We start from the raw sequence: 27,304 nt of genomic DNA on the forward strand, positions 1-27,304 counted from the left end.
GCTTCCAGATGGCGCACGACTGAGGATTGATCAACACCAAGTTTTTCCGCCATTTCTCGAGTAGTTATTTTCAACTATAGCCTTTAACTGGTGTTGTCAACAGCAGAAGAACGGCCACCACCTTCTTTGCTCTTGAGGTCATAATCTTCATTACAAAATTTTTGAAACCAACGCTGCACTGTGGATTCATTTATGGTTCCTTGCCCCAAATGTCATTAATGTTTTGAGCGGTTTGCGCTGCACTTCGCCCAAGTTTAAATTCATAGAAATAAATTTGCCGAAAATCGCTCTTAGACATGATTTTGTTTGAAGGCACTGAACAGACTGAATTAAATGTTTTTGCTAGAATGACTGTAACATAAAGAAAGCGAGATAAATAGGCTTTAAAACGATGTGTACCCTTTAGCATAATGGATTAGTTTTGTTTTCACAAAGTGAAGCGAAAAGGAAAACCTGCATTTATTCTGCATTAATCTAGTATGCTCTCTTACTATCACACAGCAATTAATACCCTTACAGTCCTTCACTATTCATTATCGTTAGAGCAAGCAAACTAACTTAAATTACTGAGAGCCAATATATGCACGAAACGTGTCAAAACTGAAAAAGGGGTAGTTTTTCAGGGGTAGTACAGCTGGATTTTTAAATGTTTGTTTTTTCTCTTAAGTCTTGGTCAAACAAAAGACGATGTTGTTGAATCTTGACAATTTTTATGCCAACAACTCTAATTATCCATATGCCTCTTCTGTAAAATTGCTTTTTTTGAGTTTTGTCACTTTTCTTGTGGTGTGCGATATGAGGGTAAGAAAATTCGGGTGAATTGGTTCGTGTAAAGATACACATGGCACAAACTGCCGTGCGCTCATATAGATTTTTTTTTAAAATAAGGCTTATATGTAATAGCAATATTTTTGTACTTACGATAGGACTAGCTGAAGGCGGTCTTGAAGTCGGACTCGGTGTCTTTTTGAGATAGTGAGTGTTGGTGGCCGGGCTTCGTACAGCAGCTGGTCTTCTCGTGAATGCCAAAGGTCTTCCTCGGCCTCTGGCTGCTTTGCTCTGTTCCCGCCTCTTGTAGCAGAAGCATGTCACGGCTCCGAGACTCACCAGAAATACCGAACAGGCCAGAAGGACGGACACCAAGGCTGGCCCAGTCACTGTAACAGATGAAACACGATTGAGAAAGGTAGAAAGAGCCGGAAACCAGGCCATACATACTGAGCAGCCCGACCCTCCGTCACGTTTTGCATTAGATCCCAACTGGGAAAAAGGAATTCCCTATTTGCACCGTCGAGAATACCGTCATACCAGATCTACTAACTTTTTGATAATAAACGTTTTATATTTTTCAACGATTCTAATTATAATAAGTAGTATTTATACTGATGAAGTAATTACAAAAAAACCTTTTGTTCACTATTTAATTTTATTTATTAAAACTGGTCTTTTTAGACCAACCATTAATTGTACCATAATATACACTGGCAGGCAAAAAAGTTCACCCAATTGATTTTTGTTTTGTTTTTTCGATAAAAGAAAAGTCCGTCCTTAATTTGTCTCATTGATTTTATCAATAAATATTTGTTTATGCTATGTTTTAAATTGGGAATATCAATTACAGGTAAACACACTTAATTCTTAATCCAAAACAAGGATAAAGGATTTTTCGATGTTTACTTTTTACGGAATTTAAAATGTTTATTCAGACTCATTTGAATTCTGAAGCAGTAAACTGATTAGTTTTCATCTTGGTTTTCTTAATTTCAATTTTTATAGTTAAAAATGCCATTTAGTGCTCAGGATATTGCGCGTTGTGTGGCACTTATTGATGATGGATGTTTCATCAGGTATGCGGCTATTTCCATTGGAGTTCCCTACGAAACTCTGCGAGACGCCGTTAGACGTTTACTAGGAACTGGGCCTTCCATAGAATGTCCCGTTCTGGACGCTCTAGGTTAACAGAACCACAGGTTGACCGTTTTGTGACTTCGAGAATTTTGCCGGCACCTTACTGTTGTTCAAACGATTCATCAGCTCCAGGAAGTTCGAGGTGTCCAAATTTCTAAACTCACTGCTCGAAGAAGATTAAATCAGTATGGACTGATGGCTTTTCGCCCCGTAAAAGGACCAGAATTGACCAGAACACACAGAGTTGCTCGGCTCGCATTTGCTCGAGAACACAGCCATTGTTCTTTACCCGATTGGTCTGCTGTACTTTTTACAGATGAATGTAGATTTGCTCTACGATCTCCAGATGGGTGTGAAAGAGTGTGGGGAAGGCGAAATGAAAGGTACGAAGCTTGTAATTTTTCACAGAGCCAACCTTTTCAACGTAGTTAAGTGGTGTGGGCGGGCATTTCAATGGACAGTTCCACAGAGTTGGTTGTTGTTCGTGGAGGGTCTTTGATGACCACTCGCTATGTGGATGAAATTTTCGAACATCATGCGATGCCTATCCTCGATGAAATCGTCGCGATCCTATTCTAATGCACGATATTGCCCGTCCACTTTCGCTCGCATAGTACAAACGTACGTTCAACAACATAACATCAGAGTCTTCGCCTGGCCAGCCGTTCTTCAGACTTGAATCCCATCGAATATTATAGGATAACCTCAAAAGACGAATAAGAGCACCTACGTCGCTTCCTGATACACTAGTTCATATGGTTTTGTTCCTTTTATCTTCTGACGGTGTTTCGGTTATGTCGGGGTTTGGTCGCTTCCACATTCTTGTCCTGTTCGAAGCGGGATTGGCGACATGTCTTTGTAATTGCGCCGTGACCTCAGGTATCTTAAGATCCTTAGGTAAGCCCTTATTCCTTATGTACCAAGGTGTAGTTGTCTATTCCTTAAACCTATTTCTGTCTTTTTTTCTTCTCGTGTTTCAGAGCTTCCATCTCAGCTTGGCATATAAAGCCATTGTCAGATATTGGGCTGTATTGCTGTATGGTATAATAGTTCCATAGATTGTGAGCGACGAAACATGTTCCATTTTTTGTTTGTAAAGTATATATTTAAGCTGATTGAGCTTGATTTTTCATTTTTTGTCCATTCGTTTATCTTATTAAAAGCATTTTGAAGAATTTTGGTTGAATGGTTGATAGTCGGTCTTATTAATTTCACCACTGGGTCATCTGCAAACGTTATAATTTTTCCTCCATTTATTTTCGTAAAATCACTGGTGTACAACAAGTAAAGAAGTGGACCTAATATGCTTCCTTGTGGCACTCCTGCGTTTATTGTTTTTAATTTTGAATATTGATCTTCTTGTTTGATTCTCAACGGTCTGTCATTTAGATAGGAACTGGTAATATCTAAATACATCTTTGGTAGGATCACTTTTAGTTTATTTATGAGTCCTTCATGCCAGACCTTGTCAAAAGCTTGTGAAAGATGAAGGAAGATAGCAGAACAAATTTGTTTTCCTTCAAGAGATTTTTCTATTATTTCGCTTACTCGGTGAATTTGATCTATTGTTGAATGTCTTGTTCGGAATCCAAATTGGTAGTCAGGGATGATTTTCTTTTTTTCTACAATAGGTTTTATTCTTCTTAATAATAACTTTTCGAAACGCTTAGGCACTGTCGGTAATAACGATGCTGGTTTATATAATTCTACCTCGTTTTCTCGTGTTTTTTAAAAATCACAATGACTTCTACAAAATTCCAGATGCTGCGGACATATTTCAATCTGATTGCAGCATTAAATAGGTATGTTAGTCTAACTATCCGCTTCTTTGGCAATTGTTTTAGTATTTCTCCAGTTATAAGATTATATCCTGGAGTCTTTTTAGCAGATAAATTTTTAATTTACAAAGAAACTTAATTTAAAATTTAGACATTGTGTTAAACTAAATATAGACATAAACAAAATTCATTGTGGACTTAAAAACAATGGTGAAGTATTTTTCACTATCTGATTTGACGTGTTATTTTCACAATTACTAACGTTTTTCAGCACGATTTTTCAATTGATGTTGCCATTTTTAATCAAATAATTGAATGAACCTAATGAATCTGAAAATGAAAATGTTAGTTACTATTTGAAAAAAGAGTATTTGAGAGTAGAGCTAAAGCTAAAACGAAACCTGTTTACAATTATTTCTATGTTAAGTTTTAAGTAGTTAAAAAACAGAGTTTTGAATTTATTAATAACATCTAAAAAAACACGAGAGAAAATCTAAAAATTGTAGAAAAAAAAAAAACAGATCTCCATCCATTGATTCACAGCTCTACTTCTGATTTTCTTCTTTTTTATTGCTGTCGGAGGATCAATGCCAGGAGGCAGAAAAGGTAAGCTCTTTGTCTCACACAAATACGGGCTCTATTGGGATTATGGGATTTATTATCGGCCTGTCCAATCATTGGCAAATCTTAATACCTTTTAGCCTTTCAAGGCAGATTGCAATTTTTATCGGAAGAAATTTCATTCAGTAATAAAATCTTGTTAGAAAGTAATATAATTTTTAAAAATTTCACATGACTAAATTTTAATAGAGAAGAAGTGATTAATTCAGTAAGGCATCTGGAACGTTTAATATGCTTAAATGAAAGAGAATAAAATATTTCACAGATTCCGCAATTCTTTTAATAGATAAAGAAAATTAATTAATTTAATTTTCAAAGTTATAGTTGATATTTATGATAAATTGTAAGGAATTAGAGATGGTGTAGACTTTAATTCCATTTTTAACAATCCTCAGCTGGGATATTCATTATCACATACACAGTAATAATTATGACTTTGAAAAACAAGTCTTGTAATTTAAAAACAGATCTCCATGGTCTAAATGTTATTTATAGTGGGATTTTAGAACAAGACAAGCCCTCTCTCCCAAGAAATCAGAACAATTCACATTAGATTTGAAATAACGAGCACAAAATATAAACAATTCTTTTCGTATTTATTTATATAAATAAGAGGCTGTGGAGAAATATTAGTATCAGTGAGAAATAGAGGTGTATAACATCTAAGTATTACATTAGATTACTAAGTAGTACATAAATCTAATAAGAAAAACCTCAAGTCTAGTCATCTTTCATGTGATATTTATGTAAGTACCTGTTAAATGAAGTTGTTTTATTATTTATAATTTTTAAAATTAGGTTTCCTATTTATACTGTTAAAAAATAGTATAATTTGGAGATGGAGTTATTTAATAAACCTGTTTAGTAATTTGACATTTTGACTAAGTACCTGTAAGTTGTCAAGCATCTGTGGTATACCTATGTGTATGAATGAAAATTAATGGAAGAATGTTCACTGTAGACCTTGAAAGACGAAATATGTCGTCGAAAGTTCGGCGTTGGTGGAAAAATAAGGAATTCTTTCTGACCACAACCCTAATCGTAGTAATTAGAAAGGCTGGTCGATTGCAAAGAATATCCTACATCTGTTAGAGATTTTATACGTTAAAAGAGTAAATATAACAAGTTTGGATAAAATGATTGAGTCTAAAAATTCTATATTTGTATATATTCATTTTTTCACATCCTACATATATTTGTATGTTTAAACAATGTTTATAAATCCCAGGTCCTGAAGATGATCTCAATAAAGATTGAAACGTTGGCACGATAAGGAAATTTTTTTCTAAATCTACGTCACACCAGATCGCATCTCATGATCTCCAAATAAAAAATAAATATTATTTTCCATTTAAATCATTTATAGATCCGTAATAGAAAAGAAGAAACTAGGGATTAGAAAGGGTTCAAAAACGAAACAAAATATGGTAAAAGAGAAAGGAATGTTGATTTTGGAATAGGTAGAACCTCTTAACATGAAGAAATGTCGAATGGGACTAAGACGCCGGAGCATCCGTGCAAAAGAGGTGGATACTTATTAGAGACTTTTTTGACCCTTCCTTGAATTTTATGATTCAAAGTTTTTCTATGAAGTGGGAAAAATATGCAAAGCGAGAGTTTGGTTTGGCTCTCCTCAAACCCCTCAAAGGGAGAAAATCCCAAAATATCAATTTCTTTTTAGAAACTAGCTTGTATAGATTAAAACCTACAAGACAGATCGGTCGTGAAGGTTTAGCATATAGAAGCGCTGCATTGTCCATTACTCTTCCCTTATTTTTTTTTCTGGGTATCTATCTCTACGTTTCTTACACCCTCTCAGTTCAGAGTTTTCAGTTCAGTTCAAGTTCAGGAGACCTAAATTTGTGAGCTTTTGTAAATAAAATGTTCAATTCAAATCTCACTCCCACTCTCTCTCTCTCTCTCTCTTTCTCTCTCTCTGGTTAATTGTAAAAGATCGTTTGCCACCTAAATTTGCAAGATTTTTTAAATAAAACCATATTCATTGATTCATTATTTCTCCCTTTTCTCCCTCTTGTACTATATATCCCTCCCTCTTTCTATCTCCCTCACTCCTGTTTTCTCTCTATTTTTCTCTTTCTCTTTCGCTCTTTTTTTCTTTCTATTGGTCTGTGTCTTTCTTTCCTCTCTCTCTCACTCTCTCTCTCTCTCTCTCTCTCTCTCTCGCTCTCTCTCTTTCTTCCCTTTTTTCATAATTGTTCTTTCTTTTTTTCTCTCTTGCTATCTCTCTATCTCTCTCTCTCTCTATTTATATCAATCTTTCTCTCTCTATCTATCTCTATCTGTTTTGTGCTATAATTCTAAATTCTAAAAATAAGTAAAATAAGTGCTGGAATATCTGTTTTATGATCTTTTTCTTTTCTCAATCATTCCTAAACTACTCCATGATAAGGAATGAACAATTGAAAGTAAACGAAAGCTTAATCACAAAAGGGTTTACAAAACAGCTGACTCGCGTTACAAAATAAGTCAAATTTAAGCAACTCTAAGCGATAGAACATTTTTGCGTTAATACACTCTTATTTTTAACTTGCTATCAAGGCCGTAAGCCTCCAATGAATTTTTCTAACAGTTTTAACCCTAAACGACATGTTTAACAGATTGTCTGATAGGGTAAGAATATAGAGATAGACTCGATCACTTACAAGTTAAAAGGTTTAACGTTTATTTGCACTAGTGATGAATATACAATTAGGAGTCTTTTAGCCAATAAAATAAACAAATTGCATTATATTAGTTGCCAGGAAAAAGGTTGACGAATTTATCTAACTAATCCAACGGTGAAGTCAATCCTGTAAAAAGGAAATGGGATTTACCGATAAAAGGGAGCCTCGTTTAAAATGGACTCGGAAATGGAATAAAAAGGTTGGGGAGACAGAAGGGTGGCGAGGATAAATGAAGTATAGCAGGGGAGATATGGACAACCTACAAGGCGAGGGTAAATCGTCCTTTCCAAAAATCTAACTTTCTACACCCATTAATGGTAATTTCTAAGGAACGACTCATCGGCGAGACGGATTACTTTTGAACGAAGAGGAAACTTTTACCGGTTGACAGAAGGCAAATTAGAACCTTTTCTACGTTTGCTCCGGCGATTATTCTCCCTCGTCACGCTGATAATGTGACAAAAACGCTACCATTGTGAACATCTTTTTTTAAAAGCGTAAATGGATTGATTGACGGGATGAAGGAAAAACTAGAACAAAGGCCATCTTCTTCCCTTCCACTGACGCTACTCAACGCTTTATTGAATGAGTGGCCTACTTCAAACCCTTCTCACCCTGGAGGGTCGTTTCCCTTCTATGACGGCTATACAAAGAAATTTTCTTAGAGCTTTCATCCTTCGGCAGTTCAATCGAGCAAATGGTTAGTTTTACAAACTTGCCAAAACGTTGTTCAACATTGTTTCATTCGTAACCGTTTTTCGTTCGTTAATTCAATTATTAAAATAAATATAATTATAAACATTTGGAAATAAGTTAAAAAATAAAAATAACAATTAAGCTTTGCGATAAAACCGGCCGAATGATTAGACCAGTTGTATGCCTCATATATTTTTTTAATAAAATTTAGATATAATGGAGATACCCTGTATATAGAAAACTCAATATGTGTTTAAGATGAGTTTCTAAGCTAAAAATTACAAGTCTCATCACTTGTTTCCTTGAAGATTGGGCACCGTCATCATTGATGTCAAAAAACAGACAGTGAAAATAAATGGCGCGTAAATTTATGCAATATTGTTCGAAGTGAGAAATGAGAAACAAAGCAGTAACATAAAAACTGACACTTTCTTTTTATTGAATATGGTCATGCTTCCGTGCCAACCGATGTGGAGATGTAAGTTATTTTAAGAGGTAAGCAATATTTTCCCTGCCACGAAACTGCCGGATTACGTATTTCCTTTGCCGAAAAAGGACGAAATCATATTTCTATTCATTTTCTTGTCCTTACCGTTGAATCTGTAAACGTGTAATATATCATTTTTGTAGAATTGTTAGATTATGTTTTGAGTCGTAGATGGTTTTAATTACAAGTCTGTAACAGAATAAATTTTTATTTTTGTTATCATACCACTTTTAAGAAAGAAAAAAGCATTATTTGAATCTCTCTGCTAAACTTTTTTTATATTTTAGTCGTCTGCTTAATAATAATGATTGTTTTCTTTTCAAGTAGGCAGTTAGATGTAAGACGAGTATTTCTGGGATATTAATTAGTGATTATTTGGAGATCGTGAGATGCGGTCTGGTGTGACGTAGGTTTTAGAAAAACATTTTCTTTATCGTGCCAACGTTTCGATCTTTATTGAGATCATCTTCAGGGCCTGGAATTTTGTTCAAATTATACAAATTCATGTAGAATGTGAAAAAGTGAATTTATACAATGCTAGAAATTTTAGACTCTATCAAAGTACAATATTTGTACTCACACATGTTGTGTCATTATTGGGTGTCGTGTTGAGATTGCTAGTGAGATATTGTTGTTTTATGTACCATCTCCAAATAATCATTAACTAACGGCTGCTAAACACCACACAGATATTAATTAGGTTGTAGGCTAAGAGGGTTCGGAATGATTTCTTCAGGAGATTCGACCTATGAAAACCCACACCGCTGAACACCTTCGAACAACGATCGATGAAGAACTTCTTAGGAAAGCTGAGAAAAAACCTCCATCAACTCGTCAAAGAACTTGCACATCTTGCCACTAGTGGAACGACAGTTTCCAGACACTTGAAATTAATCGGAAAAGTTAAAAAGATCGATACGCGACTACTTCACCATCTGAATGAACGCCACCTGACAAAGAATCATGATTTTCGTTTATCTAGTTGCACGTCAAAAAATATATATATGCATTCTTGTGTAGATAACATGAGATAAAAGATGAATCATGAATGATGCTCTGCTGATTTGGCATAAACAAAATATTAATTTTAAAAAACAATCATGACTAGATGACGGGGATCGATCTTGTGTTAATTATCATTGATTAGATTTTATTGAATTGTATTGTTGGATATAAAAATTGATTTATTGCTTTTAATGTGCCTTAATTCGTGTTTAATTCATAAGGGTAAGCCAATATACCATTTAAAGGGTTCAAACAGCGTTTGATACGGAACCCTTTCAAGGGAGCAATTAGTAACTAGGAAATGGGGTGAACAATAATAGACTCGAGAGGGGATGAGGATGAGGATTTCAGCGGGGCGAATGCCTGTGACAAAAGGCATGCACTCGTGTTGACAAGTCTGGTATTTCCTGTCTACCCCGAGCTATTCATCCCTCGGAAAGGCTCGGATTGTTTCCTCTAAAGGACTCATACAAATTCTGACACTTTTAACCTCTATTCAAGACTCGAAGTTATTTTAACTTCGCCTCTGAAGATTTAGGACATCGTTAGGCTCCTCGTTATTCGCGGCGGACGGGCTGTGAGCCTCTTCATTCCAGTCGAGGCAATTTAAACGGCTGACTCGTTTTATAGAATTTTGTTATGGCCGTCAGGCGGGTTTGTGTAACAGTAGCTTAAAAATTCTATCTTAACCATTTTTCTACAGACAAATTCCTGATAAAGAAAATTCATATAATCCGAGGAATAGTTCTCCCCCCGGCCGGCTAGCTGCCTGGGCTATTGCGGGCACCTCATATTTCTTCCACCTCACATTTTAAAAATATATTTATTTTTATTTATTTATTTTTTTAGCTTTTTTGTAGGTGATCTTTCTGGTTGTGTTCTGGGACGTTATTTCTTCATTTTTAGCCCTCCCACACGTGGTGAAAAGTCTCTGAACCTATCTCATTCACCAACATTCACTCCTAGCCGAGGCTATATGCGGGTTTCAGAGTACTCGATATTCTAAAGACCCGCCGTCTTTCACGCTAATAAATACATCCATACATTATGTACAATTAAAATTACAATTAATCTAAAATATTAACCTAGGTCGGTGGGTTTTGGGGTACATGATATTCCACCATAGACCCACCCATCCATACACTACTATCGCACTAATAAATACATTCATTCCAACAGTAACCAATCATTCTGTATTTACAAATAAAAAATGCGGAGCCACTGCGCATTTAATATTAGACGAATAGTTACAAAAATTAATTGTAAAACTTTTGCAGCTGCGTATTAGGCATACAAAAGTACCATAACCTCCCTTAAATTATATACATACTTACAATCAAACCATTTTTAGGCGTATCAAGCTAGGCAAGAACTGGAAAAACAGTACAAAGATTTTATTTAAAAAAAACCTATTCAAATTTTCATATAACACTCCCAATTATATGTATAATAGGATGAATAGGTCAGTCTAGCCTAGACATTGAGAAGGAAAAGAGAAAAAATCTAAATTGAACACTCGAACTAATTACGATTTGCATTTGTATTAATCTTATTTGCTAAAGCCTTATTTGTATTGTTAAAACTATTTCTATTTTATCTTAACATTTCTATTTCCAAACTGATGCTTTTAGTTTAGCTCTTAAGGCAAATATAATTAATGTTTCATCTTGAGAAGCTTATTTTTGACAAGCAAAGCAAAACGTATTACAATCGGGAGGAGAAATTCGGGTTTAAGCTATATTTATGGAAAGTTTAAGGAGTATCCGGATATAGATTATTGAATGGATTATCCGGATTACAACAAATTACAAAACAATTGAATCCTAACCCTCTGATACTTTTCTAAAGATTGTTTCCGGATAACGCAAGCATTTAGATACTTTTTATCACACACTCACCACCCTTTTCAAACCAGCGAAGATGGAAGTAGAGAGTGTACAAATGATTAAGAGGAAAAGATCAATCCTAGGCTAAAATAAATTATAATTTAAATTTAAATGTAAGTAATTTTTACACCAATTAACCAAAATTTATTTTCTAAATTAAAATTACTCTTTTGTTATCACACTCCGAATGGAGTAACCTTTGGAGGATAAAGATTAATGAAAACAAATGCACCTACCATTTACCCTCTGAAATAAAACCCCTCACGCAATATTCCTGAACAAAATATTTATCCCTAAAAACGACGGTTTACCATACCTTGGGAAATACCTTGATTTACCTTTAACCTAGAACCGACATCTAAATATAAAATGACAGAAACTAAACAGATAGGGCTATTCTATAAACTACTTGGACAAAACTCTACTGAAATCGATTGAAAATATGGAATAGAACTAAACAGCGCTGAACTTTCAATAACCCACAGTCCTCCTAATTGATCCCTGCTATATTTCTAATGCCTCACTCCATACGAACCTCAAAATAACCGTTGTAAATATATCAAACCCCACCAAATTTTCCAGGTTCTACGAAAATTCTCTACCCAGATCAATCCAACTCACACATAATACATTCCGATAATCCAACCAGACGACCAAAACGGAGATGGCCCTGGGGCTTCCTTGCCAACTAGCTCTTGTGTTCTGTTGGAAGAGCAACGGTTGATAACTCTCCTCAAAACTTTCACTGTGCCATGTGATTTGTAAATATATATCACAATGTTATATAATGTATTATAATAGATAGTAACAAATATTATTTAAAAAAGAAGTTCAGAGGTGCAAATATTGGAAAACTTTGCAGGGATGGGAAGCAGTCCTAAAGTACTGTAAGAATTGAGGTGATACTTGGTGTTTTGGTTTCTGGATTATACACGAGAATCAACATGTTTTTCTCTCTCCAACAAGCATGTCAAATTTATTAAGTGAGAATGAATACAAAACCAATCAAACTTAACTTATTTTGAATACTCACGGGCGTACAATCATATAACTGTTTATTATACCGGTGGCTTTCGACGATTGATTGAAACGTTCATTTGGTGCTATATTTCAACGCTGATGATGGATTTCATTGATAAAGTCAATAATTCATATTATTATTTAAGAAATTTTAAATTCTATAATATTTTGAAAATTAATCTTAAGTGTGTAGTATTTCATTAATCTTAAATTTTGAGACTTTCGTTTTCTGTAATTTCATCAATATATACTTTGGGAACTTTGCCATAAGTAGATATTGGATTTACTGCTAACTCAGCAAATATCACCGATATGTCCAATTAGTTATTAGTGATTACATCTTAATTGTGTAACTGGAAGTAATTGTGCGAAGATAGTTTAAAGAATCATGAACGCTAATGCGATTTTCTGATTTCTTTAAATCGAATCCCAGCGTGAATCATCAATCACAATCTTTTCTGCGTCATCAACTCCATAATTTGCCCTTTCAACTTGCATTTACCAGAACTATTACGTTGAGAGTCTATCCGTTTCCTCGAACAAACAACCAAATTACAGGGCACCGTTTGTACAACAATATTAGTTTAGCTGTCAATATCCCATTCAAAACAACTAGGGAACATTAATTAACCTCTTGAGTAGAGTTAAATATTGATAGCTAGAACCGAGACAAGGGTATTTAAATTAACAACAATCAATATCAAACAATAAATACAGAACATTTTATTTTTCTGTAGAAATATGTGGTGTTTTTTCACATCCTACATGCATTTGAAAAGTTAAACAATGTTTATAAATCCCAGGCCATGAAGATGATCTCAATAAAGATCGAAACGTTGGCAACCAAGAAAATGTTTTTCTAAAACCTACGTCATACCCGACCGCAAATCGATCTCCGAATAATCAATATATTTCATTATATTTATGACTATTTATCCATTAAACTTAAATAAACCTCAAAAATTAACGGATTTTAAATTGATTTCCCTCTCCATATTGACCTGATAATTATTAGCTCTTGATATCAAACGATTTCGTTTGTTTGCGTTTTTTAAAAATTTTCTGGAAACGTTTTAAACGTAAAAAGAGAGGCGACGAATAACAAACAAAACCACTGAAGATGGCGGAATGCCAGAATCCAGTCGGACAGACAAACCTAGCGAGACAGGCCAACATGACCATCCACTCCGGTCTCAAGCTCCACGTTAATCAACTTATAGACTTCAATCGCAATATCAGAAAATACTCTGGTTTGACATTACGATTCTGTTGACACATGGATAATCAACAAAACTGACGGGTAGAAATGATAAATAGAAATGATGGTAATGATGAATTCATCTGAACTGCATGGTATGTATATTTTGTGTGAGGATGGCATATAAAAATTCTTACTTTGTCTTATCTCTTTTTCTCTCTTTCACTCTCGTACTACCTTTATCTTACTATCCCGCTCTCTCTATTTTTTAATCTCACTCATGCTCTTTCATACTTTTTCTCATTCTCTCTTTCTTTTTCTTTCGTTTTCTCTCTCTTTGTCTTTCCCATTATCCTTCTCACAATTTCTTACACTATCTCTCTTTATATTTCTCATCTCTCTTTATCGCTTTTTCTTTTTCTCTCTATCTATCACTCATTCCTTTCTTTCCTCTTTCTTGTTCTCTCTCTCTCTCTCTCTCTCTCTATGAGAGAAAACATGGTGGACGCTATATAAGGTGCTCTCGATTTATTAAAAAAAGTGAGGATCGTGAGTTTTAATCTGATAAATGAACTGAAGAAAGAGATTTTGTATGCTTTTGAAATGTTAATAGAAATGCATAATCACTGTAAGACTGAAATTGTTGGACTTAACAAGAAATTAGAGGCTGGAAGCACCGGTGCAACAGAAAGAAACCTATGCAAAGAAAGGTGAATAACAAATTAAAAGGTAAGTGCAAACAAGAGAGAAAGTAACATTTCAAAGTAAAGCCTAAGAAAGAACAAAATCACTTGGAAACAAAAACAAAAATCACTAAAAGAAATAACAGATCCAATCAAATTAAAACTCGGTATTAAAACTGAAAAGGGCACCTCTAATGGAAAAGTGATAGTCCAATGTTCTGGTAATCATGAAATGGATTTGATTTGTAACTAAAACAAAGCTCGTAGGATCTATAAAATGTTAGCAATGTTAACAGTAGCAAAAGTTCCAGAGAAAATCAAAATTGAAAACGCGGTGGAAACAATAACAACGCAGAAAGAGGATGTAATTCAGCTGACTCATTGAGGCTAAAAGCCTGCGAAAAAATTAAATGGGCATAAGATATTTAGTAATAGAAGTCAGCCCAAACTTACGCAAATTCCAACGTTGAATAAACATTTACTGGAGTATTTGCACTGCTGTAGATCACATTTTAGTTGTCAGGTGTTTTAAACGTATCAAGTTTAATCGCCACTCTACTCATTTCAGAAGCTCGGTGTCATGTCAGCGCTGTACGGCAAGCCACACATTAAAAAAGTGTAAAGCAAATAAAAACCTGCTTAACCGTGTTAATTGTATCCAATTTAACCAACATTCACAAGCCGACAAGTAAATTTAAAAAACAATGCTGCGCTAAGAAAATCGTACCTTGCATATCTACACTACATCAATTTTAAACAAAAAAATATTGACTACAGGCCTATCAATAAACAAAAACAAATAACCGACTTATCAACTGTTCGCATCGTTCAATACAATTTACATCGCTCTCATAGAGCGCAGCCGCCGTTTGAAATTTTATAAATTCAAATAAAATAGATGTCGCGTTGATTGGAGTCCTCCTAAAATCGTATAAGAGCAGCAATAATAGTTTGAAGACCGAGTTATAGTCGAGTTAGTAATAAATTTCATTCCTATGTCTTTAGAGTGTACATTGACGAGCAAATACAAAACTTCTAAACGGTTTGGAAAACATTTTGGCAGCATCGTTTGGAAGATTGATTATCTGCATGGCCTCAAACGCTAGACCGACCTCACAGTATTATAGATTGACCAATCCTAGAGGATCTACTATAGAGAAGAAGTTTTATATACATATGTATAAGTGGTATTGTGTTTTAACTCGAATACACATCCTCAGTAGTATAGTGGTAAGTAATCCCGCCTGTCACGCGGGAGACCGGGGTTCGATTCCCTGCCGAGGGGGTAATTTTTATGTATAATTTTTATTTTAAGGTGCCTAAGTGAATTTGGTCACAGGCGAAGAATTTATTTCCCCGTTTTATTTCTAGAGCATTTTCTTTCTATTTATTATATTTATAAATCAAATTATTATTATTTTTAGTGAACACAAATTTTATAAAGACATCTCAATGTTGGTCAGAGATGAATCAAACAAAAATTAGCTAATAATCAACCTTCTGTGGAAACATCCTTGATCCACCTAGAGATTCAAATATTACGCTCATCAATGGGTATTTTTATATAAAATATTTTGGTTTTTAATTAATGTTTTTTTAGAACTTTGCCCTTTTATACGTTTTAATTAGTTAAATTCACTAATTTCGTGGTCCGCTTGACCAATTAATATATTACAATTAATTAAGGTTTTTAAGTGAAAAAAAAAAGTCAATGGCACGAGCGGGATTCGAACCTACGATCTTCGGTTAGATACGCCGCTGCTCTACCACTTGAGCTATCGTGACCTCGATCCACTCGGACACTAACTTCACACTAACTAAATAGGAGGGAAAATTCAAAAGGTGGGGTTGAGATGGGAAGTTAGTGTCCGTGTGGATCGAGGTCACGATAGCTGACAGCTCAAGTGGTTGAGCAGCAGCGTATCTAGCCGAAGATCGTGGGTTCGAATCCCGCTCGTGCCATTGACTTTTTTATCTCAACTAAAAACCTTAATTAATTGTTTTAATTAGTGTAATAACAAGTAGAAGCAAATAAGGCGTAAGTAGAATCGTTAATCTACGAAATCATTAAGATAAATCAGAAATAGTGTAGGGCCTAGCGCAGAGCATTGTGATACACCTGCAACAAAGCGAAAGGCAGTATGCAGTTATTGTTTTGATTAAAAGAACATGGAAATTTATTAAATTCATTAAATTAATATAATTTTCTATTTTAACTGATTAATGATGATTGATATAAAAATATATACATATTTTTATGTAGCAAACTTGTTTTTTTTTTTAGATTATTCAAAAGAAAAATAAACATATATAAAAGTCAAGGTGAAAGGTAGATAGATCTATTTACGGTGAGAAGTGATTTATTAAGTGTAGCAATCCGAGTCGTACGTAAAAGTGACAGGTAATCAGAATATTACTAAAATAATAAAACCGAGTTCACTGAGTATACGTCGTCTTGTCACATGGACGGTGACACTGACATTCCGACATGATCTGATACTGTCACAACTTAAATCTCTGAGAAGGACAAAAAAGTATAAACCTTCTTATGTCAAAAAGATTGTCTAAATACACTTTCTTGATATTTATAAGACAGGAAGCTTTGCGAATAAAATACACCATCTACTGATCAACTTGGATATTATTAATTATAATGATCACATTTAACTAATATGCATGTGTACAAAGGAACGGTATTAAAGTAGAGCGTGGATGGCCGGTAACTGATTTTATTAAAAATTTATAGACTTTCTCTGCGACAGAGATAAATAGAGTAGGGTCTATCCAATTTTCCCCGTCCAATCATTGACGGAGCGTACAATTGAATAAGGCTGTTGTGCCAAGGCTCGTTTGAATTTTCCCCCCTGTTTTACTTTTCCACCCAGTATCAAACAAAAAAGAGAACAATGGCGTCTGCTCGCATTTTTAAGTCACAAGGTGAATGCCAATGGGAATATAAAATCGGCATTTTCCCAAATAGGACTTAAAATGTATGTGCTCGCTTTGCCCTCCTTAACTTTGGCGACTGGTAGGGTTATTATGTTCATTTTATTCTAAATTAATGTTTTAACAACAATTAATTTGGGTCAGCCTAGGCTAAATATTTCGGCTTCTCGTCATCTCCATACTGGGTTTAGAACAACCTTTAAACCAAACTAGTTTATTCACCCCGCAGACCCTAAGAGCAAATTCTACAAAAATGGAGAGGGCTACTAATTGTAGTAGATAGAAAAATATTATTTTTCGAAGGGTGAAAATAACATAACATTTTTACACGTTTGTTATCATTTTTCTCCCCTTGAACTACTGTTCTTTGGAAGCGACATGGATTTTCTTCCTTCTGGTTGGAATGAATTATGAATTTACACGGATTTTATTCTCCGATCTGCCCAAAAAAGCGATAATATAAAGACAACTATTTACAATGCAAAATTTTGTTCAATCTGTTACCCCCATCCAGTGGAAACTGACTTTAATAACTCCAATACAAAAACCACAAAAATCCTCCTGGTCTTCTTATAGACCTAGTCCTCTTATGGAATAAGCGTTCTTATTATTTTACTCAAAATATTTGAAAATCTACACCTTAACAGAATAATTCCCATGTACAGCTTTGAAATCTTAATGCTCAACGGTCAGTTTGGATTCCGATCTCATTCTATTGTTCAGCAGTGTTTCAGAGTAATCGGCTCGATATTCTCTGTTCACGCACACCAACTATCTCATTCTGAATTCTTTCCTCTCGGGTCCATCGTGTAAAGTGAGATCGGCACCGATTTTTCACCCATCCTGGTAATCAAAGCTAGGATGTCACAAGAAATTATCCTAGGTCCACACTTTTACAACACCTACACTGATGACATAATCCTTTTAGCTGTCAGCATGCTACACATCCAAATACACAACACAAAACATACGAGGACGACACTGTAATCCTTTTACCCACTCCAATCCCATCCTAGCCACAGAAACAATCGAAAAACATCTGAACCTCATTACCGACTGGTACACTCGGTGGCATATCATGTTGAACGAACAAAAAGCCAATAAGTAACGTTAAGCTCAAACGTCAAACCTGCCTACCAGTGGACATATCAAGTTTTTTATTGAAGTAGTGAGGAACGGTCAGGAATGAAGTGTTTTTTTTAGAAAAACACGTTTTTTCTTTTTTTCCAAAGTTTTGACCTTTATGAGAGCAAAGGATGACTGTATCATCCGCATAACTGGTAAGGATAGTTTTAAAAAATTTATTTAGAAATCGTGAAATGCGGTCTAGTGTGATGTAGGTTTCAGAAAAACATTTTCTTTATCGTGCCAACGTTTCGATCTTTGTTGAGATCATCTTCAGGGCTCAAAGTGTTTGTCTTCTGTGTGATTGTGCCATTCTTGCGTGTCGTGTCGAGAGTGCCACGACTCGTAAGAATTGCACAATTACACAGAAGACAAACACTTTGAGCCCTGAAGATGATCTCAATAAAGATCGAAACGTTAGCACGATAAAGAAAATGTTTTGCTGAAACCTACATCATACCAAACCGCATCTCACGATTTCTAAATAAATATCGATTAACGGTCATTAATCCCCACACGTTTTAAGAAATATTAGGAATGTCTTCGGCGTATACTGTGTAAAAGATAGGTCCTAAGATACTTCCTTGGGGTACCCCTATATACCCCTATATTGTACAATATCTGATTGATGTAGAGGTTGCTGCTTGAACGTATCTGCAGGTAAAGTAGAATTTTTGGGTCAGGTATTAAGTAAAACTGAGGACTCTTAAGCTTAAGTAGGCTTAAGTGTATACCGGAGTGTAGGAAAATCGGATAAAGGTCAATGATGTTTTCAACACGATAGTGGATTGAGAATGTACGAAGCTAAACTGGTGTTCAGAAATACGGTTGCCGGAATGAATAATAGAAAGCTTTGCAGGAGTTTTTCGTGTTGGACAGTTAGATGTTGGGAAGTTCTAGGTAAAATTACCATTGGGTTGGAAAGTACGTGATTCTCAAAACAGGATTGTAATTTTAGTTAAGGAAATCTACAATTTAGCTGGTGGGCTAGATGACATTATTCTTTGCTTAATTGCTGTGAACAGTTTTTGTAAATGGAATATAAGTTAAACATATTTTAAGTCTTTTTTATGGTTCTGTTGATATCGAATTCATTTTGGATAAGTTAAAGAGCTGAAGGGATAGAAGAAAAATGAGTAGGCTGTTACTTCGTTGGAAGTGGTACATCTTAACGATATGGAGTAGGAAAGTATTTGAAAAATCTTAAAAGGACAATCTATAATTAAACCTATATAATATAAGCGTGCAAACGTTTGATAGAATTTTCACTACTAAATATCATTACGTAACACATAAAATCATAGAATGAGATAGCACTGCTAATTACAACAACTGATAAGCAACCTTTAATTATGATGGATTTTGATTAGTAACAATATAAGGGGTATATAAACATTTTATTCAATAAATGAAAATAAATTTATACTAATGATCGACAAACAAGAAGTAGATAGAGGCAAAAAACTCTAAGTCAGATTATTTTCATTCTGAGTATTAAATAGCGAGAAGAAAAATAGCACCTTTGAAATCTGAAAGAATTTACACATAATTCTAAAAGGTTTTCCTTTCGTTGTGAAAAGAAGCTTTGACGAACAAGCAGGTTCAGATTTCAAGCTCCGAGAGCACAAAAGTCTCTCATTTGAAAGGAAACATTCACAGAAAAAAAAGTATTATAGAAAAATACTTCTACTTATAAGGGTCAGTGCTTTCTATACACCTTTTATACATTGAATCTTGTCTATATACTTTCGGAAAAATAATATGCAACTATTGCACTATATTCCTTATTTAGTATTTTTCTAAAATAAAACGTGTCATTGATCTCATCATGATCATGAATCCAAATAGAGTATTTACAATTCAATTTATATTCATTTTTTACAACTATCCGGCTTGATAGCTTGCTTTGAAAGCTCATGAGCATCCTTCCCTTCACCTATTTCCTCATATTCCTATAATACTTGATTGACCGCTTCTTTCAGGTCTGCCAGGGAACATCTTGTTCTGACTGCTATCTGTTTTGACTGGAGTCGCGCAGGGTAGTATCTTGGGTCCGATCCTTTATTCAACGTAAACTGCTGACCCTAACTATCCTGAAATCCATTCACTCTTTTCCGGATGATACTGCTATACTATCCTGTCATCCTCTCACATCCCTCCTTACAGGCTCACCTAATCAAACTAGAACCTTGGCTACAAAAGTGGCGTATAAAAATAAATTTAGATAAAAGCCGACATATAACCCTCCGACGTGGAATAATGCACCCACTGTACCTACATCACATATCCCTTCCTATAGTTAGCCACGTCCGCTCCTTGGGCTGTGTACCGACAAAAGACTAATTTTGAATCCCTATACAAGGCTAAGAAAGCAGGAAATGATTAGATGATACAAAACACTCTCACAACTCCTAGACAAACGATCAAAGTTGATGCTTCACAACAAACGACCGATATAGACAATAATTAAACTTGTTTGGACATATGGCATTAAACTCCTCCGAAGAATAGTAAACGCAACCTTCTACGTATCTAACCACACAACCCATAATGGCCTTAAAATTCCTTTGTCACAGATGTCATAAAATCCCGACAATTAAAATTCTACAAGTCCCTTTCATTACATCCCAATCCTTTTTTTAGTTTTAAACAAAAAACATTCCGGATGATCTCCAATTATCCCTCAAGGAGATTGAATCGGCAGTGGCCTCGCGATCTGTTGAGCAGCGAGTCCATAACATGTAGGTTCTAGTTGATGGGTCACCACTGGGTGATTCTTCACAACGTATGCCACTTAGTTTCAAATTTTGTATTAGTTTTTTCAATTTTTACATTTCAAAAATTTTACTTATAGAATAAAAACTGTCGTAAAAGGATATCTTGTATCACCTAGTTTTGTTGAAATTTAGATCAACTAATCATTTCTTGAGAAACCTAGAAGAACGTGGCTCTGAGATAAGAACTTGGTGGAAATTGCTCTTTTCTATGTTATTTGGCGTGTTATTAAACATATTTAGACTTAACTAGACCAAGATCTTACTCAGTGCATTACACTGGGGAACGTTTAACTATGCTTCAAGTACTGAACTTTCGGTTGATTTGGTCCTGTTGTTGGTATTGTTGCAATCTTCATCATTCGGATGGACGACCTTCGTGGACTATTGTATCTTTTAACGGCGATTATTACTCAACAAAGAATTTTTGTCGCAGCATTGCAACTCGTCAGCCAGATCGCGTTAGTAATGAAATGGTGGTGGTGGTGAAATTGCATAATTCATTCAGCCCTTTGTCGACATAGTTTCTGCGTTTGCCGCGATAGCCATCGTCGAATTCCTTGTCAACTTAACCGACACGGTTTTCAACCGCGATGCGCACCCCTGGCAACTTCTCACACCCGTCACCACTCCAACAATGCCTCCGGCGACCTCACCTATCGATCCGGTATTCACAGAGTTGTGATTAATGATCGGCTCCACGGTCAGAATCTCTGAACGAGGCGAGGAGTGATAAATCAAAAATTATTTTATTACCAGACAATATCTCAAACCGGAGATCCAATTTTCCCAACTTCTGATTGAAAAACGAGGATTATTTCTTCGTCAGGTTCGGTCGTAATGATCACGTTTCTGCACATTTTAGACACCCTCGTCATCCTCACTTACACTAAGTAGCTAATCTTCTAATTGTTTCATATTAGTCATGTAAAATTAAAGAAAACATTTTTGTCGCAGTATAAGCAATATGGTATGGACCCTCTTGACTGACTTTCCCAATGAAATAGATTTTTAATAAAGTTGCCTTTCTGTAAATAAATAAGTACAAAGGTCAGTAAATATTCAAGTTTATCGCGTCAAATTAGTTGATTCAAGCACTCCAACTTATAACAATGGGCCCACTGGAAAGAGCCACTGGAATAAAATTTGATAAAAGTTACAAATACGCTGTCCACTTTTGTCAGATGTCAGTCCACTGTCAGATGGAAATCCAGACTAATCAGATGGAAAATTTCCCACCCCGAATCTCATGTTTTACTAATTCTCTAATTAAATGTAATCTATTCTCATTTACGATTTTTCCGCTTTAACTTAGTAACTTTTTTTAGGAATGAATTTTTTTTGCGATATGAGTTATTCATTGATATACCTGCTGATTATATCAAAATTATAATGATATAGTGGAAATTAAAAAAACAGTTTATAGACAAACATAGAATGCTTGTCCAGGTACACATCATGCTCAAGAAAGCTGTTCATACAGCATGTTCTGGTGGAAATAAATTATTTAAAATCTTTATAAGTATTCACTAGTTTTCGTAGTCCGCTTGACCAATTAAGATTTTTCAATTAATTAAGGTTTTTAGTAGAGATTAACAAGTCAATGTCACGAGGGGGATTCGAACCCGCGACCTTCGGCTAGATACGCCGCTACTCTACCATACCATTTTTATAAGTATTAAAATTTTGATTTGACTATGGCCTAGTCACCCGCTTCAAACATTTCAACCCGCTAACTGGCGCAACATAACTTACATAACACAGCAGGCAAACCAGACTCCATTACTACCAGCTTGCATGGTACTGGGAGTATTTGTTCTCTTTCGACGGCATTCCACGGGAATAGTTAGGATTTTCAAGCATATTCATATTTGATTTGGTGAATAGTGACCGTTAATCGATGATTATTCAGAAATCGTGAAATGCGGTTTGGTGTGATGTAGGTTTCAGAAAATCGTTTATTTATGGTGCCAACGTTTCGATCTTTATTGAGATCATCTTCAGGGCCTGGGATTTACAAACATTGTTTACATTTAACAAATACATGTAGGATGTGAAAAAAAGTGAATTTATACATTTTTTTATATTCAAAGTATTTCTACTCACTCAAAGTGTTTGTTTTCTGTGTAATTGTGCCATTCTTGCGCTGTTTTATGTTTGTACACGTTGGATTTTGAAGAGGTGGGGGAAAGAAGTCCATATAAAAAAATGTCTTTTCTATACAGACTCCCTTCCCCACCTCTTCAAAATCCAACGTATGTAAACATAAAACATCAATATCTCACTGGCATTCTCAACACGACACGCAAGAATGGCACACTTACGCAGAAAACAAACACTTTGAATGAATAGAAATACTTTGCTTAAATATAAAAAATATATTTTTTTGCTTTGTATAAATTCACTTTTTTTCACATCCACATGTATTTGTAAAATTTAAACAATGTTTGTAAATCACAGGCCCTGAACATGATCTCAATAATGATCGAAACGTTGGCACGATAAAGAAATTGTTTTTCTGAAACCTACATCACACCAGACCGCATCTCACGATTTCTGAATATTCATATTCGTATAATTAATAATTTTGATAAGTATTCATAACAATTAAAACAAATATATTTAGAAAAAATTATTGCATAAATAATTACTGGCTCAATTCATTCTTCATAGTAATAAAAAAATTTAGTAGCTAATTTTTTTTTACTTCATTGTGTATTAGATTTCTACTACAAATGATTAGGGGGTATACATTTAAAATTTTGTTCTAGCTATACTTGATTTTGGTAAAAATGGGTGAAACATTTTAGACACCCTGTATAACGAAGAACAATGTTAATAATTTATTTATTACCACTGTTTAGTTTTTAATACAATTATAAGAATTTTGTAGATGTAAATTGCGAGAAAAAAATTAAAAACCCATAAGAACAAATACAAATCATCCGATGAATAAATTTCCTCTCGTAAAAATGACTTTGCATGCAAAATTGTGGCAAATAAGAGGGAAATAAGGCATATTCGATATATCGCTCCTTTGGTAATAAAGGTAATAAATACATCGGGCTAAAAAATGGCTACTGATTTATGACCTATGTGCCTGACATATTTGGCATTGCCAAACGGGAACCCCTTTATCATCGTGAAGGATAGTTCATACTCAATTTTCCTATTTTATAATATATTTCAAATGTTCAATTAAGTTTTGACTCTTTGTGGAACTAAACAAATTGATTTTTTACTAATTATTAGTAAAAGTTGGGTGTAAATTTAAGATTTTTGAATAAAAAAATTAAGATATAAAGATTTCATGCAATTTTAGGAAATAAATCGTTATGATGAACTGTCACTGGATCACATATTAGGTTTGTCTTCAGTGGTGGGTTTGCTGAACTACTCAAACGCATTTCGGCGAGAGGATTGCACTGACAGTTCCTCACTGAAGAAGGCGCAATTTATTTTGAGTTTGAGTAGTTCAACAAACCCGGGAGTAAAGACGGACCCAATTTGGGCGGGGAGAGGTCCTAGGTTCAGCCTTAGATCACCCGCTCGCAGACCGACACCCAGCATAAAATCATAAATCGAAGTAATTAAAATTAAAATGTTAAAACTTGATTATTAAATCACTATACTTTTTAAACTGTTAATAATATTTGAATAATAATAATATTGAAATAATATTTTCTTATGGCAGGTAAAATAATCAGATTAGATTTTAAAATACAACCAACAGCTTTTTCCCTTATTAAAATAATTTACTTATGAACAAACTGGCCAAAATATATTCACTTTCAAAACAAAATCCGTTGTTCAATAACGGTAATAAAATCGCTTTATGTTTCAGATAGCCAGCACATGTGTTAACTTGATTGATTAATAAACATTTAATTGGCGATGCAATCTGGTGTAACATGGGCCATTCATGTATTTAAACATGACAGAAAGTGCACACCACAACGCCAGTTTAATGCGTTACATCCAACGAGGACCACATGCATGGTTTGCTAACTGATACGTACTTAAAACCGCTCAATACATAATGAAAGTTTGTGTGTTTGAACTGACCGATCTATTGAATCGATAATAATAGTTTTTATGAGAAGAAAATTAAGCCAGAGATTATTTAAAACTAATTTGAAAAACCGTATTTTCTAAACAGCGTTTAAAACAATTCATACGGATGAATTATTATTACTTTATTTTTATACTTTTGCAATGATCGTACAAAATGTAGGGATGAAATAAACCGAAAAAATAAAACCTCATCCGGACATGGCTCAGTGTGCAAACAGAAACTCCGCACTTTCAGTAAATTATTTCTTCACAAATATTTATTTTGCACTTCGGGGTTGATAAACCATCGCCTTTCTTGTTTTCCATAAAATAATTCCTACTCATCAATTCGAATTCTGTTTTTATCACTTAACACTTCATTGTTTTAGATTAAACTCCCATCCTCTTTTTATGTTGGTAGATGTTGAATTCGTTATGTAATGGGGAATTAATTGGACTTCAGAACCACTTTGATTTATTTTTTATTGTCTATATGTATTTCGAGACACTACCGTCTCTCTTTTCCTCAAGGCGAACCAACGAAATGTTTTGTGAGCTGCATGAAAAATTTCTGATATTTGCTTGCTTTTCTATTTTAGAAAAAATTACACATATATTTTAATGAAAAAGTGACGCTTACAAAAATTGAATTTTGGTTTAATTTTAGAATTTTTCTTTAATAAAAATTCACTATTGTTAAATAAGAGAAACAAAAAGTAGCAAAATTGGATGTCGGATTTGCAAAATATCATTTTCACGGGTTAGAGCACAAGTTGGGGTATCGAGTAATTAACTGCCTATTCGAACAGTTAAGGCTGCTTCCCAAACTGATGATTTGCTCTGTCCTTCAGTAGAGTTCCAATAGCCTCTGGCAAGAAGAAGACAAGTGATTGGGTCCTGATGGTGTGGAAAAAATTATGGATTAACACCATCCATGTCCAATATACGAAGGAGCCTATCAAAATTTTCTCCTCTCTCATTTGAACGCTTCAGTTAAAATATGATTATAGGCTGACTTAAATTCTGACGTGGCACGGCGGAATGGCCGAGACTATATTCTCCTGCATTCACAGTCTGCTGTCAGACACCATCACTGACTGTGGGCCTCCTGTCAGTGGAAGCGAATGCACCAGATTTCTTTTCCTCGTAACTCCAGGGTTACGATACCCTCCAGCAAAGTATTAGTTTTTGAGGCCGGAGAGCCGTGTTTGTGAAGTTACTGAATGTCATTTTTAATTAACTAAACAATTAAAAACTTTTCATTTACGTGTTGAAAATCTTCTTTTGTGTTTTGTACAATAATTAAGCTTGATTACTTTTGATATATTATGCATTTTCATATTGTCTTTTTTAAACGATTGTGTTATAAAGTATTAATCAGCATCATTCATGTAATACAATTAATGGATTATTAAAATAATTAACCCCTGGTATTAGGTTGTACTTTCATCATGCAAAAACTCTTTCTCTCTCTGTCTGTCTCTCTCTCTCTCACACACACACACACACACACACACACACTTTCTCTCTCTCTCTCTCTCCCCTTCATATCCATGATCCAATATTTTCCGTGAAACGGAAAAAATATGATTATGAGTTTGAGAGGTCTTCGAAGGAAGAAAATTACCAAGTACATACAAGCGTCGTTTTAGCAAGGCGTTTGAAAAGACTAAAACCCACATGACGGATCGGTCGTGCAGGTTTAGCATTGCCAAGCGCCGTGTTGCCTATTATTCTAATATTAGTTTAGACTTTTTTCTTTCTCTTTCTCATTCTCTGTCAGTCTTTTTCTCTCTATCTTCCTCTACCTCTCTTTCTCCTTCTCACTCACGAAGAAAAAGGGGTGTGTGTTTTAAACTTAGTAATGTGGTCTGTATCCCCTCCCGACACACGGGAGGCCGAGGTTCCATCCCCCATTCGGGATTTTTAAATTATCGTAATTTCGTGCCTCGTAAATTGTAAGCAATAGAAAGAATCTGTTTATAGAAACCTTGTACTAATGGTGGCATTCCTTGATGTCTAATGGATCGGCGAACAAAGACAAAGTATTGCTGACAAAACTTATTCGGATCAAAGCCCGGATCATATCCTGTTATAATAAATTTGAAGTAGAAATTTTCTCAGGTAAGTAGTGAATTAGAACCTAGTCAGGTTTCAAAGAATAGTCGTACTGTGGTCAGTGATTGGCCTATCTCCCTCATTCACTCACTCACTCTTTTTGCCGCTATTTTTGTTTATCCATAGGTGTGCTATGATTTCAATTTTCTGAATTAAAATAACGGGTGAAATATTTTTTGAACGGTCGTATTTCTGATATGATATTGCGTTTTTTGCGCGGATGAAAATCACACCTTTACAAAAATTTTATCCAATTAAAAAAATAATTAAATCTTTTGAATTGTCCATTATATGTAGCTAAAATAAAGTATAAAAAACGGAT

The 27,304-nt window shown here is 34.7% G+C and overlaps 1 protein-coding gene and 1 non-coding gene across 5 annotated transcripts in view; one reads left to right on the forward strand and one right to left on the reverse strand.

Moving 5' to 3' along the window:
- LOC106668041 (synaptotagmin-4) overlaps window positions 1–27,304 on the reverse strand; it is a 230,326-nt gene that overhangs the window by 19,240 nt on the left and 183,782 nt on the right. For all 4 annotated transcript variants that reach the window (XM_014396445.2, XM_014396446.2, XM_024225626.1 and 1 more), the window contains one exon: window positions 922–1,157. In XM_014396445.2, coding sequence (XP_014251931.1) covers window positions 922–1,157 — 236 coding nt within the window. The remainder of the gene's footprint in view (window positions 1–921; window positions 1,158–27,304) is intronic.
- On the forward strand, window positions 15,180–15,251 carry Trnad-guc. Its single transcript has one exon. It is a non-coding gene; the product is annotated as a tRNA-Asp (tRNA).

Source organism: Cimex lectularius, unplaced genomic scaffold, assembly GCF_000648675.2.
Source record: "Cimex lectularius strain Harlan isolate CLEC.00 unplaced genomic scaffold, Clec_2.1 scaffold108, whole genome shotgun sequence".
NCBI classification, from domain to species: Eukaryota; Metazoa; Arthropoda; class Insecta; order Hemiptera; family Cimicidae; genus Cimex; species Cimex lectularius.